The sequence below is a fragment of the Mugil cephalus genome, chromosome 2 (genome assembly GCF_022458985.1).
Source record: "Mugil cephalus isolate CIBA_MC_2020 chromosome 2, CIBA_Mcephalus_1.1, whole genome shotgun sequence".
NCBI classification, from domain to species: Eukaryota; Metazoa; Chordata; class Actinopteri; order Mugiliformes; family Mugilidae; genus Mugil; species Mugil cephalus.
Window position 1 is genome coordinate 10,364,210 of NC_061771.1, and position 16,130 is coordinate 10,380,339.

A 16,130-nucleotide genomic window follows, 5' to 3' on the forward strand; every position below is an offset into this window, starting at 1 on the left:
TATTATTATTATTATTATTATTATTATTATTATTATTATTATTATTATTATTATTATTCACACACACACTCTCAACACTCCCTCCTGACACACACCACCCCTTGTTGTGCGTTTATTTAATTAAGGAACAGCAAAACTGACTTTGTTTAAATCACTTTATTTGAAACGCGAGGACATTATCATGACAACACAGATGACTTTTGCATAGTACTAAAATCACTAATATCACACATGCAAATGTATAGACACACAAATATATATTTGTTTTTATTATTTCGTTTCTTTTCATTTTATTAATTCTTGGTTCCTACCAACATTCAAATTCAACACTTTGATATCTTTTTTTTTTCTGCAAATCACAGTGGAGCCTTTTTATGCTTGCAAAATTCTGCCCTGATGTAGCATTAATATTTAATATAATTGTCAATGTTAAATGATGTAATGGAATCAATAATATTCAAAAGGAATTTAAAAAAAAATAGTTATTTACAGCTGGACTCTACCATTTGCTTGTTTTTAAATGCCTTTTGGATTACCCTGACCCGGAAGACTGGTACCTTCACAGACAGAATTGTTTAAGATTAAATTAAAATGTTCTTGCAGAGGGTAAAATATATTCAGCAACAACACTAGAAAAATAGAAAATGTGCACGCACCAAATTCAATTTCATCACGTTTCTTTTTTCTCTAGGAATTCATCACTTTCAATACTTTTGCACTTGGATTTGTATTATGAGACATAAATGCAAATCCTATAGACTGTTGTGTCAGCTGATATGAACAGGTAAATGACAAATATAGGAGGTGAGCCCCCGATTGATATCTTGGTATAAAGTGCAGTCTATCACAGTATTACAGAAACATTTGCCATACCTACCGCAATGCCTTTAAATAGACTTATCATTAAAGAGTGTGTGCAACAGAGACATCTAGTGGACATACTGAGAATCATTCCACACACGCTAGTACAGATTGCACAGCCAAGAAACATACTGTATTTCAGAAATTACACATTGGTCAAGTCTATCTTCCATCAGTCATCCTGGTTTGACTGAACGATAGGCGGCTGTTGTGGAAGGCACACTGTCTGTTGAGTCATGTCTAGACCGTCACCACCACCACAGACTCAATGGCTGAAACAAACACAACACTCGTCATGCATCATACATATTCTTGAGTTTAAATAAGCAGAATGGGCATTTCTTGTACAACTTTATTATAGAACTGGTTATAATATGTGCTGGTGGAAATGGGGTTAAAAAAAAGCGACGTTTTTATGTTCCACTGGCCAAGTCCTCCCTGAGCATCTAAAATGGGCAAATGTTTATCCATTGTACTATCTCTAGCTCTGGCATTGTTTATCAATGCCTGTGCTCTGTGGATACCGTCAGAAATACAATGGTTCAGAGTCAAATAAAAGCAAGACTACACTGCATCACCTTCTGATTTTTAAAGTAAACCTTGGACAAAAGTTACATGTAGTAGACTACATTTAGTCTCCATATGTTTCAAATAAATGAGACAGTTTTTGAGTCAACTATTTTTTTTATTGCATAGTACTATTGAATTGTAACGCATTGAGCTGACAGATGTTTCTGTAATTTGGACAACCCCATTTTAGTCAGTGGGCTTAACTAAATAACAGAAAGACTTCACTGTTTAATCCAATCCAGTTTAACAGCACTGCAAACTACGTCTTCCTCAATGATCATCCAGTTGAATTGTCACCTTTCTGACATGGTTTCAGCATAAACTAACAACATTATAAGTTATGAAGGAGGACTTGGAGGACTGCACACTATGTAGCATTAATCTATAATGCTACATAGTGTGCATTCTCTACATAACCCAGCTGTACATACTTCTCCAACTATACGAGAAAGCACCACTTAGCTCTAGTACTGTCACATCTCTATACACATGCACGTTCTAGAAATAATATCTTCTTTGCACTTCTGGTTAGATGCTAACTCTATTTTATCAACTCTGTGCCCGTAATCTACAATGACAACAAACTTGATTCTAATCTAATCTTAACAAATTAAATTTCATGCCAAAACAAATAAAATTTGTCAGTGTAAATGTTCTTACTTTGTCCTTCCATCTGTGAAACCTCTTCTTTGGTTTCGTGTGCAATATCCACTGCTTCCTCAGTGACCAGCTCCTCTCCCAAGGCAGCAGGTGGCGCCACCTCCTCTCCTGATGATGGGGCAGAGTGACAGGAGTGGCAGTGTTTAGCCTCCTGCACTGGAGCCTCCAAAGTAGCTTCTGAAACTGCAGCTGAGAGGGCCTCTAGGTCCGACCCGGTGGAGGCTGCTGCCAGCTGATCGGTATCAACAGCTGCTCCAACTGTCCCCTCTGTTGCAGCTTTGGCTGCTGCCTCCTCTGCTGCTGCCATCTCATCTGACAGAGTGGCTTCTGCAGCAGGTGTAGCTTCCTCAGCAGGAACAGCATCTTCAGCGCAGGAGACACCCTCCTCAGAAGCAGTTTCAGGGTGCGAGGCCTGATCTTCCACCTCCTCTAATGTCGGGGCTGAAGAGGCCTTCTCTTCCTCCTCTGCCTCAGCAGAAGCAGGTGTCTCCTCTGCCATCGCTTCTTCAACAGCCGGAGCCTGTCCATCTTCTGCTCCAGCCTCTTCCTCTGGCTCAGCAGACCTCAGCTCCTCCTCGATCTCTGCTACAGGGGCATCTTCAGGCGCTTCCTTAGCTTCTGACTCTGTCGCCGCCTCCAGGGCCTCTGGTTCAGACACCTCCTGTGTGGAGTCCGGTCCTTTTCCGTCTGCTTCAATTTCAAGGACAGCTTTCACCAGATCTGTCTCACCAACGGAAGCCGCTGCAATCTCAACTGTGGAGTTGGCCAAGATCTTCACGGCTGTCAGCAGATCTGGCATGGGCTCTGATTGATGGAAGGGAGACAGGAACGAATTTCATTTCATACAGAATTTTCCAGTAAATTTATTTTAATATCAATATTTTTATATCTACTTTAAGCACTATACAACAGCCATGACTGGTCTTTGTGTAACTATGTATCTTAAATTTTACTTTCTTCTTCTTTAAAATGACATGTTGTGCAATTTGTATCCAGTCCACTTACCTTGACCAGGGGTCTATCATAGGATGCTACAGTCACCACAGATTCAAGCACTCTAGGGGAAACTACCTGCCCAGTTCATGCTCCTGTTGCCCTTTAGAAAGTCCTGAAACATCTTAAACAAAAGACGATGTGTAGAGCACTTATGACACACTTATTATTGCAGACAATTGTTTTAGGAGCATTGCATACAGTTGAGCCTATGTGTAATCACCCTAGATGTCCATTTTTTAACCTCTAAATGAAATTCCAAGGTTTAGTCATGTGACATTTGCGTGCCGAAGAGTAAACACTGTAAAGTCACCCCTGAGCCGTCTGCTTGACCTGGCAACTCACCAGAATGCCCTAAAATGAGCAATTTAATCTTGGATTAGTCTTAACCTGCCTGTGAGGCTGCTTTAAACCACAACTGTCACAATCAAGACTTCAAAGAAATGACATAGCAATCAAACACATGGAAAATATTCAAGAGGATCTTTATACAGGTGGTGCCACTCACGTTTTTAAATCCAATTTAATTTCCATCAAACTTGTTAAGCAGGATGTTCCACATCTGTCTTTCTCAGCCATTTTCTCAGCTCGTTGCACAATGTTTTCAATGTATTTAAACCGATCAGTTCTTATCAGGTCAGAAAAATGATCAACTTGGATGACAGTTGAGCTGATGAACAGGAGGCTGATGGGAGCATGAACACGGCACGCGGGCTCTTCAGGAACGGGAGAATTTTTAAAGGAAGTGGGCATCTCTGCATATTTTGGAGCATCAAGCAAAGGCAAACAACTACAAATCAATCACCAATGTTAACATTTGTATGTGAAATGTCAAACAATTGATATATATGTCAGAGCTTAAAATAATTAAACCCATAGTAAAAAAAAAAACTACAGTATTTGACAATTGAAACTTTATTGAAACACTCTTAACTTTAATAACATTCAGCGATGTTTTATTACTTCAGTTATTAACGGTATTAATCATAATGGCAAGTTTCAATGCCCAGACATAGAGAACACATTTCTTGCAGTGTTTTATGAGCAGACGTGCATTAAACACACAAAAAGACTAAAAAGGCTTAAGAGAAATCTGGGAAATAAACTGTAACAACACAGAAACACGTCCATTGCATCAAGTGAATGAAGAAGACATTTTAACTACGGTTCGCTCTGAGAGGAGTTGCCAAAAGAGAGCTAACTGTTTTTGGTCACACTTCACAGTGAGGCAGAGAGGAAAGTTTGAACAACTCTGATGTTTTCAGATAAGTAAAGGAACAATGTGAAGACTGTCCTTTTTTAAGGCCACTTCAAACACTATTTTACACCGAGCGCTTTGTTAGAAACTCAGCTCTATTTCTTACATCACCGAGTTTTATAACTCCTCTTTTTACTGTCAAAAGCTAAACCATAGTTTGGATTTGGTTGAGTTCTGACTCCAAGCACACAAACTACTGGGGAGAAATGAGGGAAAGGAGATACCTGAAAACTGGACTGATGAACCCCTAAATGGTATTCATTCACAGACTGGAAGATAAAACTAGGTATGTTTTAACCGTGCATCAAAAAAGGGGTTCATGAGTCCTTTTTCTTGAGGCCAGGGGAACGGGGCGCAGCACATCTAACTCCTAGCCATCCTATAGGTGAACTCTACCGAGTCATCACAGCCTTATGCAGCCGCCTCTGCAGCAGGAGTGACCTCGGCCTCAGCTTTGGCCTCAGCGGGGGGACAGGGAGGGACCTCGTCTACTGCTGCCGTACCAGCGCTCTCTGCTGCAGGGGCCTCCGCGAGCGTCTCCACTGTGGCGGCGACTTCCACAGCAGCTTCAGGAAGCTCCTCTAGCGCCGCAGGAGGAGCAGCATCGTCCGTGACGGCCGGCTCTGCTGCAGCTTCAGTGACAATCGATTCAGAGGCCGCACCGGCTGATTCTTCTTCAGGCGAGGCTTCAACAACAGGCTCGGCGGACGTCTCTGCTACTGGTTCTGCAGGAGCAGAGACCGACTCGATGGCTGCCTCGGCGGCAGGTGCTTCCAACTCCTTTGCGATGGGCTCAGCTGCAGGAGCTGCTGCCTCTGGTGCGGCCTTGGCTGAAAGACATGATGATTAAGAGATTAACAAATGGACAGACTTTCGTTCTATAGGATCAAAATCAGAACAATATCTGAAACAGCGACAAACGTCTGGTAGAGCCAGTTTTTTTCAGTCTCACCTGAAGAGTAACTAAAAGCTTTACAGCAAATGTCTCCACCTCCCTTTTTTTTTTACGTGAGAGCTCAGGAGTGTACCGTAAATATCTGAAAAGTAGTTGTTGCACAGTCAGCACCGCAAATATATACTCTTCAAAGTTTCAAAAGAAAATTTCACCTTTTCAAAACGTAAGTTTCAAGCTTTCAAAAACCCTTTCAAAAACATATGTGCAGCAATTTCAAAAGGTTTAAACCTGGAAAACAAATGAATGCACTGGGAATGAAATGTAAACTCTAAAAATGTGCTGGATAAATACTCAGCTGGAGCTGTGAAGAAGGGAAACACTCTTAAAAAAAGACCTTTGTGGAGAAGCAATCTAATCTAATCCAAGATAGATTATTTTCCTGTGTCCCGACAAGACTGTGCAGCTGATAACCATGTGTTTGCGTCCTACATCTCTTAGTTTCACGTACCCCGTGTGGCTATACCTGTAACTAACTAGAAAATGTCTTTACTTTCACTCTGTTTTCTCTTGTCTGGTCTGTGGGGTAAGGGAGCATAGAGATGGTCTCCTGTATTTTTGTTTGTTGTGCCAGACTCATCCTGTAGATTAACTCCATGTTCTTCATGCCCTTAAAAAAACATCTTCTCACAGGTTAGAATTAAGATACAATAACAATCCCGTGAGTTTTATATTAAACAAATGTAAATACTAGATTGATTAAATGATGAGAGGGTTAAAGGTCAAAGTGGTACTCTCTCTATCCTTGAACAAATGTAACACTTCCAGACTGCATGCATGCAACTGAAGCAGTGACAGCCAGCTGCTTAACCCTTTTACAGACTGTGAGCAGCTCTGGGCGCAGAGCCATGAGCTGTACGGGCTGAGCAGACGAATGATTCGCAGACAGAAATCACAACAGACAGGCACGATTAAGCTATTGAGAGTGATCATTCTACCATGCGTGATGTTTGTGTGGCGCAGCCTGAATCAGCCCTGAAATACACCCACATCTTCTATCTTCCCCCTCACTGAGCTCTCATCGCTGCCTTCTCTCCCTCTTAAAACTGTTTAATTCATCAATACGCTGCACAGACTTTGTGTCTATTACGCAACAACATGGCTCCAAGTACATCAGATGTTTGAGGTTGAACGTGTCCAAAATATTCAATGGAAATCGATTGTGAGAGCTGTGGGGGGGAAAGGAAAATATTCGGACACATTATTGAATGTTACTACAGTTCATTCACACCAAAGTCAGTTATTATTCTAAGTAATTTCTTCTTTATCTAAAGCGGACTTCAACATTTTTAAATTTATAAATATACATTATTATTATCATTTTGCATTTAATATTAAACTGTTCAAATAACACATGTTCAAATTACAAACATGTGCAACAGTAGGGTGGCGGTGTAACTGCCATAAACATACATATCATTACCTTTGAATTAGCTAAATGCAGTAGGGACAGTGTGACAGTGTGATGGGAGCGAGCTGCACTGTTAGCTTCTCTTCTGCAGCGTGCAGCTGGATCTCACTTTGGGACTGTAACATGTTGCCTCGTGATTGGCTCATCAACTGGAGGCTTAAATTGACAGGTCTCAGCTAGTGTGGCGCTCTGTGTGAAACTGTGCTCTGTTGAGACAGCTCCTGTATCGATGAATAAGGGCTGACTGAGAGATAACGCCTCCATTTATCCCTTCACTAAAATATGTTGGATTCATGTTAATGAACATTTAAGCAAATGTAAGTTTTTGGGGGGAAAATTAAAAAAATACATGAAAAATGGCTAACCCCCCAAAGACTTTGCGACCACGTTGGCGGACCCCCTGTTGAATACCTAAAGTACCTAAAGTCATTTTTTTTGTTACCAGGCATTTTATATATTCTTTATACTGTACATTATATATATAACACACTGCAGTTTTTTTTAGTACATCTACAATTACGTGGCAATCAATAAATAGGTTGAACAAAGACGGAAAAATAATAACTGTCTATGGTACCGTCAATCATGGTCTCCACAAGATGAATTGTACTTTGGTGATCATTTTTATGAAGCTCAAGCAGAATTTGACCACACTAGACCTGCATGTTGATGCCAACGTCAGCAAAACACCCCTAAACCTTAGCATACAGACATACAAATTAACATTTGCACAGTTGCAAGTGAACACACCGCAAAGACTACAGCTATGTCCATGTATGTATAGGTCTGTATTTGTTATTTAGCTGAGAAGCTAGCTTCTCCTGTATCATGTTGATCGCTTGGTCTACACTAGGGCTGCACGATTCTGGAAAAATATGTGAATCAAGATTTTTTTGCTTAGAATTGAGATCACGATTCTTTTGCACGATTTTTTTTACAAAAATGTTTATTGCACTGATGAACTTGAACAAAAAAATAAACATCCAAATCGTCATTCAAGTAGAGTATCAAACATTGAGATTTCCTTATGTGTTCGGTTCAGGTCTGTGGGTGACTCTCCCCACTACCACCTGGGGTTTCTTCACCATCCATTTAACTCTCTTTACCACTGACTTCTCTTTGCTTCTCTCACTCACTGTTTCCACACACTCAACTGCAGGCGGGCCTCCTCCACTGATCGAATCACATGTTGTAAAGACGCTTTACCATAAGTAGAGGGAGGAGTGCTGCCTTTAGGGGCGCTTGAAAAAATCCGGGAAGAAATGGGAGCATTTGTTTGTGATGCCGCTCGTGAAATAAAATGCTTAAGAATCGTTGTGTTTCGAAATTAGATCACGTGTATGTGTGAATCGAGATCGCGATTTTTTAATGATTTACCGTGCAGCCCTAGTCTACAGTTCATTTACTCTAGATGATCATGGTAACCTCTGTCTCTTCAGGAAGAGGTCTCTGTCTGACCAACTCAGTTTCAACAGGCTGAAGTGGCGGAAAAGCATGCGACAGAGGTCTAACTAGTACCAATGGTGCAGGGCGTATCACCACAATAGGGCCACAGACGCTCATTTGTGGATTTGTGGCAGGACAAAGATGGGAAGTGACCAGGTACCACAGTTTATAATGAACTTTGTCTAGAATCCGCAGCAGAATTACATATCTTGAATTCTAATTTTGTGGTTTATACAATGAGCCACAAGTGTAGCATGGAGCTGTGAGGTTCGTTGCGAGCATGCAAGCAGCTGACCTGTTTCTGTGGAGCCCATGCTGGCGAGCCGCTCCTCATAGCGCTCAGTATCACCATTGACCGTCTTGTAGGCCTGAGAGAAAGAGCACAGATATGCATTTATCACATTCCAGCACACAGCCAGTGATAACAGCATAAAACAGCATTACAAAATGTCACCTCACACTGACATTTTGTCAAACGTGAACCAACACAGCTGAAATACAGTCGACACTAAACAATGAACAAGTGTGTCCAGACAATGGCTGTGAGTGGCAGCTTGTCAGAAAACTCAAAGAACCTTCTGTTCCCTCTGGTGTCTGAGCTGTGGTGATGTCTGCAGTCCAGTGAGTCTGCAGGCAGCACGTTAGCTGCCTCACAGCTTAGACCACCCTGCAAAACTTCACATTATCTGGATCTGGGTTATTTGCAGTATTCTGTGATTTGGAATAAAAAATAAATAAAAAACTATGTGTACTATGTGTGTTTTATCGTACCAAGTTTGGTGCTGTTTGTTATATATCGTTCAGTTTCCTTGCATGTTCTGTTTTATTTTGTAATCAGTTATGTCTTTGCATTTCATAAAGGCAGAAAGTATTACTAGCTGTTTTACTTTCTGCGTTTTTATTATTTTACATGTTTATCAAAACATACACATAGTTAAAGGGATACAGGCTTAAAGTGCAGTGTCCACATACCTTCAATACAGGCACAGGAATTATTTAACTTTAACTTATTTAACATATACAAAAATTAAAGACTGAAAGTACTTTGTCCAGAATCACTTTCAGATATTGACTGAATAGTCTGAAGTCTGAAACTCATGAGCTTCCTCCTCAGTGATTCTTTGCCGGGACTTTACTGCAGCAGACTTCAGCGCATCCGCATATATATTGCCAAAGTTTCATTTTAATCAGCACAGGTGTTGTGCTCTAAACACATCATCTGCAACCAAAGACAAAGTGTGCAGAAAAAACGGTATTTACCTCAACATATCAGAATGTTTCTGCACTTTTTGACCTTCATTGTCACACATACATATGTTGTCTGATTCAGATATGGTATATCCAAATACAAAGCTAAAACAAAGGCACATCTGTATGTGATGCATACTTGAAACTCAAATGATTGGACTTGCAATTATGCAATTATAGTAATCTGTTCAGTTTAACCTGGGTGGTGTCTTTTTCCCACCATAAGTGGTTCCCTTTTTGGTTGACAGATGCTAATGGTGCGTTCCATTTGTACTCAGAAGTCAGGATTTCCGAGTTCTGAGTTGGATTTTTCCACTGGAACATCCAAGTCTGCCCAACCCAAGACTGATTTTCTGCTCAAAAAGTCGTAGAATCCTTACTACCCCTTAGCTGAGTTACCAAGATGGCCGCCCATGTGTAAACAGTGATTAGAAGCTCCTGTAATGGTCCATTTATTAGCACTTTTGATTAGTTTTTGTTGCATTAAATTGGTTGTACAGACAGTACTTTTCACCATACGTATGTTGAAATGCTGTTATAGTGTAATTTAACTTTTTCATATGTTATATGGAAACTACAAGCCCATGTCGCGCTAACAATGGATAAAAACCAATAGCCTGGTAAAACCAAAACAGTTCAAAGCACCATCCAATATCCAGATTGTTTTATAAGGTCACTCTGCACTCATAAAATGTAATTATTGAACACACCAAGTTTCACCAAGTTAACACCAAGTTAAGTTTTACGTAGAGGGCATCTTTTACTGCTCTTTCAAACAATCTCTGGCTAAATCTCCCTTGTCCTCCAGGTGCAGGTGGACTACTGAGTTCTGACCTGAAGAACACAGGAAAGACAAACCTGTGTGCACCACCCACCGGCGTTCCAAACAAAAACCCATCCAAGAAGTCCAGTTAGCTTTGTTTTGTTTTGTTTTTTCTTTGTTTTTTTAGATAAATATGTGAGATGAGTCTGTGATATCTTCGATTCTGAATCAGTTATATGTTTTGAATATTACTGTATGTCTAAATGAAAACAGACAGAAAAGGAAAAGAGAGGAGAGCAGCTGATCTGTGATACTCACATAGACGACAGCAGCAGTGAGGCCTCCTCCGCACAAAACAAAGTATGTCATGTTGGTGGAGCCTCCGGGAAACCCTCCAAAGGCCATGTGTCGCACTGGGACAGCTGAGGAAAGAGTTTTAGGTTTAGTAGGGAAATCAAAATAAAAAAAAAACAAGACATACAGGGGAAAGATTCAGTCTAAACAGTGTATTTGTGCTGCTTTTAAACCACTGATTGAACATCACTTTTTGTGTAATGAAAATAAAACAATAAGCACCGTGACAAGTACGACTTTGAACAGAGAACACTGCATTCTGTCAGCGTCAACATGTCTCCATCCTTTAATCCGGTTACACAATACAGCTCTGGTCATTTGCAGCAGAGGAGATGGAAAGATTTAGCAGCAGCCAAGCTAAACACTGAATTGTCCCTTAAACCACCCCCCCTCCAGACACACACACACACACACACAAACACTGAAACACTTCCTGCTTAACCATCTCAGATTTGCATCAAAACAAACATTTCCAAAATGATCCACTGGACTTGAATTATCACACACTAGTCCTTTAGTTCCTTTCACGTGTATCAGGAGCGACAATGACCGTGTCAAAGGGTCCTTGACAGGCTTTTGTTGTGGCACTGGCGGATTGGCTTTAAAAAGATTTGCTGGTGTTTAAAGGATTGCCAGTGGTGCATGCAGAGGAGGCCATAAATACAACCATCCTGCATCCTAAACACTGCCTCAGCCTAATCTCTTCCCATCACAACACACGGGGCTTGATTTACACTTGTGTGCGCACATGCACACGGTTTGCTCAGGCCATCTGAAGTAGTGAAAGAACACAATGTTCGGCAAAACACGCCCCTTTTCCGCTTTACTTTGTGTGTTCAGAAAAATCACAACAAATTACAGGATTAAGATTAAAACTGGTTTACTCAGTTAAGGATGTTTAAATTGGATGAAAATTAGAGTTCAATTGGTTTTCATCTCATAAAAAAAAAAAACAAGCCTGTTAGTCTGTTATAGCCACACTTATCAGATTATGAGTTTGGTAACACAACTTCATTATGTGCCTTGTTTCATCTGACACAAAGAAAAGTAAACTATCAAATTTGACTGTCCCTGCAGATGTTCCCTGGAGTATAATCAGTTCCCAAAGACTCCAGAGCAACTTGACACCACAGAAAGTATGTGGACGGGGAAGTGTGTCTGGCTTCCAGGCTAAAAAAAAAAACAATAATTGTGTAAAAGCCACTTTCACTTTACCCTCACAACTTTACATCTGCATCTAGCCAAAACAATTACACAAACCCAACAGGTCGGAGAAGCAGGTTGGTGAATGTCAAGGAAAATTGTTAAGGGGGAGATTAAAATAGAGCGGAAAGAGAGTGACGTCACCCATATCCGCTTCAAAGGAAATAATATAGAGACGCTGTCATTTAAACCTGCACCTTCAAATGGCCAAAAAAAAAAAAAAATTAAAAAATCCAGTATTTCAAGTTTAAATATTTATTTGTAATGTGAATATCCATCATCATAATATTTCTTTGTCCAATCAATTTGTAGCCCAACTGGCTTGTCCCATGTAAAAAGACTGATGTGGAGTTGGGGTTTAAACAGGAATTATCTGCGGTTGTTGGGAGACAGTTGGCTACCTTCGCTCGCTGCTTCATCTTCATCGCTGCATGTGCAAAAGTAAGTATAAAAACAACACATTGTGGTTTTACAAGGGGGCTTTGTGTTAAATTTTTTGGAAAGTTTCTACCAGAAATACCCATAAAACCACTGTTGTACAGAGCCTTGTATGGCAAGAAGCATCACGGTGATGGTGTTGCACATTATTTCATGCAGCTCAGTATCAGCTGATCAAAGCCGAGCAGGATAGCAACACTCTGTGAGGAACACATTAGTGTGATGCTGCAGTGTGGCTGTAAGTCCTCCCTCTAGCTCTAATACCCATGACACAGCAGCAGCACCATGCATGGACAACGCCAAGTACAGGTTATTTATACAGGTAATCAGTTAATCCCACTGCCAGGTTCAAGCCTGTAAACATGGACACGCATGTCAGGCAACAACATACAGGACGGCATTGACATATGTGTCTGTGGCTTTTTAGCTGCCACGTGCTCCCCAGTGCAGAATGAGGGAGGAGAACATGCCAAACGAACAGGACAGGCCTGGCGTGGCCCTGACTACTGCACGTAGGTGCTGTCTAGAGGCTACACGGCGTGCGAGCAATTAGAGAATACGGCCTACAGCATCTGCTTTCATTCTAACATCAGCTGCACATGATGCAAAGTTGCATCTTTCTGCTCTGCAGCACTGGTCAGCATTTAACTACACGTTTCTAAACAGGAAATTAAACCAGCAGCTTGCCCTCAGGCTGAATTCCACATGCTCAGATCCCAATGATCAGTGTGAGCAGGCATGCATGCGTGAAAAGAGAAACACATCAAATCCCCGTCAGCGTCAGTGCGAACGCTCCAAAGTGAGGTTAGGGATATAAATGCATAAACAGATCAGTGGTGGCTTTTAAATAATCTAGGTTATCTAAATGACATTTTGCACATGACTTTCAGACTCAGGGGTCTGAAGCTATAGGCTTGTAAAAACTCCTGGAACAAAGTGTAACAAAGGCAACAAAAAAGTCACTTTTAAATTATTCCTGTGCAGCACAGCAATTTATGTTTATGAAACATATAACAGAACTGTGCATTTGGTCCAGATTGGTTAAAATAATTAAATTTGAGAAATTTATTTAGCTCTTTCATAATGTCAGTGCAGAACTGTGTGTTCCCAAAGTAGGACACGCCTCCTTTTTTTTCAGCTACACTGGAAAGCTTAGAAAGCGCCTCTCTAAGCAACTGTCGCTTTTTTAAGTCCTCGATGCAGCCAAAAATGTTTAGAGTCACTGTTCACACGCACTTAGCCGACTCTTACAGATGAATAAGTTATAACACTGTTTAGCAGTTCCATCAATGTGAATCCCGCTCATTCATTTATTAATTGCTCCAATTAACTTTAGACGGTCACAGTGAACAGCCTGACTCACCGTCCCTGGACACCGGTCTGAAAACCCTCCGTGCCAGCGGCCCGACTCTCTGCCATGCCCGTCTGAAGAACATGTTTACTCTGGTGTCAGCGGCAGGTGAACCGGTGCGTGTGTTTCCTGCAGGTTTGGACGATGAATGATTGAGAGAGCTCAGCTTCTCTCAAGCACTGATGGAAAAGAGCACACCCCCTATTCTAATAGCTGACACGCCACTGGGACGCCCCCTACAGGTGAGAAGATGGAACGACTTCAAAATGCATTTCAGATTTTGAATTCTGAAGTTGTAAAATATTTTAGCATTTAGTATTATCTTAGTTTGTTTTTGTTGTTTATTCACACATTCATTCGTGGACATTTCTCTACAATTTTTTGACTGTCTCCGTTGCATACACACTGAGTCACTGGTGGGTAAATAAATGATTTTCCATTAACAAAATTAGGCCCCAGTGTATGCAAAGCGCACTTTTTGGGTTGTTGATGCTAGGTCATATTTCTGGGTTATATGAGATACTATAAACACTTTGCTGGGTCAATAGGGTTGAAGGGGGTTCATTTATAGCTGAACACCTGGTTGGGATAATTTGACCCAACTCCTGGTTCATTCATTTTCCTGCTGGATACAAGTGACTGTACAGACGGAGACTGAAGAGCACCACAGACACAAGATTTTTCTGGTAGGTTAAATTGAATACTTACATTTTCGTCTTTCTTAATATAATTCACAGTCATGGTTCATAAGTGAGTTTAATGTTTTTTTATTCTTTGACATTTATTTACAAAGTTAAGCTAGCGACTGTTTTACTAGCTAAATTAAGCTAACATTCTCTAGCTAACTATAACAATAGCCCTTTGAATTTCACAACTTAATGTTTAGTGGTTCAGGGTGTAGTCATCATCATTTTTCTTAACTATTCCATTGTACGTAATCACGTACAATAAACAGTACAATTCACATTAGCTAGCGCTAGTTATCATATTACATTTGTCATATGATTTCAACAGAAACGATGGATATGTGATGATGAGTAAAAACGCTGGAGTGGAGGAGGAAGAAGTAGGATGCAATTGTGTTACTGGTCTGAACCCTTGAGATTGAACTGGGCTGAATGTGGCCCTTTAACTAAAATGAGTTTGAACCCCCTGGTCTAAAGAGTGTTTGGGAGTGAGTGAATTTAGTTTTTTTATTTCAAAATGTTGTTTTGATCTAAACTTCAATATATTTGTCTTAAAAACGTGTTCTGTCCCATCGTGGATCAACTCTACTATGGGTTAGGTTATTTTTTAGAGTACAGCAGGAGATCCTTTAATTCGTACAAGTTGAGAGTCAGGCCTCCGTGGATCAGACTTGTTTGTCTTGCACATCCCACAGCTGAGGACAAGTCAACACCTTGAACTCGTTGTTGTGTCCCTCAACCCATTCCTGAACCACTGCTGATATGTGGCAGGAAGCATTATGGGAATACTGTTTCCATGAAAGGATGTATACACGGTCTGCTGTAGGTGGTACGTCATAGGGTAATATTATATTATTACATATTATATCATCAAGAATATCAGGACGTATTTGACAGTTAACAGGTGTCAACATGGACACCCTGACTGGTCTGCAGCTACACAGTCCCAAACAAAACAAACTTTGATGAAGTTTACAAGAAAGGTGGTGCATGGTCTGAAGCCACGATCAGGTGGGTGGTATGTATCAAAGTAATATCCTCTTTCCTTCCTTGGAGAACTGGCCACCAGACCAGGAACAAACCACAACAGCTGCAGGTTATCCTGAAGATGTTCTGACCCAGACGTCTAGACATCACGATTTGGAATCAGTAGGAACCATCACAAGAAGCAACTGGTCAACAGCAGGCACATCACTCTAAAGAACAGTTACATACGAATCACAGAACAGGTAAACATGTTTTATGTGGTGTGAGTAAAGCTATAAAACTACTGTGTCCTACAATTCCCATAATGCATTTTGATTTTAAAGGAAGTAAATGGAAGTATCAGCATATGTTAGCATTAAGGGGGAACTTAAAGGAGGTTACTGACCAGTTTTCCTCAAAGAGGTAGTTCCAGAGCCGCGAGGCCACTGAGTCATCAGCAAAACCATAAAATCTGCATATAACCAGTTCCTGTCAATAGATGTCTTAAAATCATAAATTGATATTCATGTGTAGAATTAGTGGAATGTCCCATTTCACACGCGATTTTGTCAATTTTCTTCATGACAAAGAAACACAGAGCAACGGCTGTGGTGTCTCGTCTTCCTTCGGTTGAGACAAAGGCATCATTCGGCTGTTGAATGTTGCACCACTGTGTCATTTTCACGTGCACACACACTTCAGCTGAGCATTCCTCCAGAGTGCTGCACGATATGCAGAACTCCGGCCTGTTTGCCTTAATCGTGTGACAACCTCTGAATCATCAATTAGACACAACAATCACAGAAGCACATGTGATGCAGTTTTCCACCACCCACACGGCGCACAAGACCACTGCATGACAGCGACGGTGTGTGCTCTATCTGGACACGGCCCTGCTGTGAGGAAACTCTGAGTAGCCAGGATGAAACACAGTCCGGACAGATGTTTTTAAAAGCGAGTGAATCAGCTC

The 16,130-nt window shown here is 40.9% G+C and overlaps 1 protein-coding gene across 1 annotated transcript; it reads right to left on the reverse strand.

Annotated features, from left to right (window-relative positions):
• Positions 1-150: 150 nt before the first annotated feature.
• Positions 151-13,703, reverse strand: LOC125004734 (fibrous sheath CABYR-binding protein-like). The gene is made up of 6 exons (XM_047579597.1): positions 13,521-13,703; positions 10,481-10,584; positions 8,447-8,519; positions 4,846-5,172; positions 2,092-2,895; positions 151-1,133 (listed from the first exon to the last, which is right to left on the reverse strand). The coding sequence occupies exons 1-6, from the start codon at positions 13,591-13,593 to the stop codon at positions 1,102-1,104; spliced, it is 1,413 nt and encodes a 470-aa protein (XP_047435553.1). The 5' UTR covers positions 13,594-13,703; the 3' UTR covers positions 151-1,101.
• Positions 13,704-16,130: the final 2,427 nt, after the last annotated feature.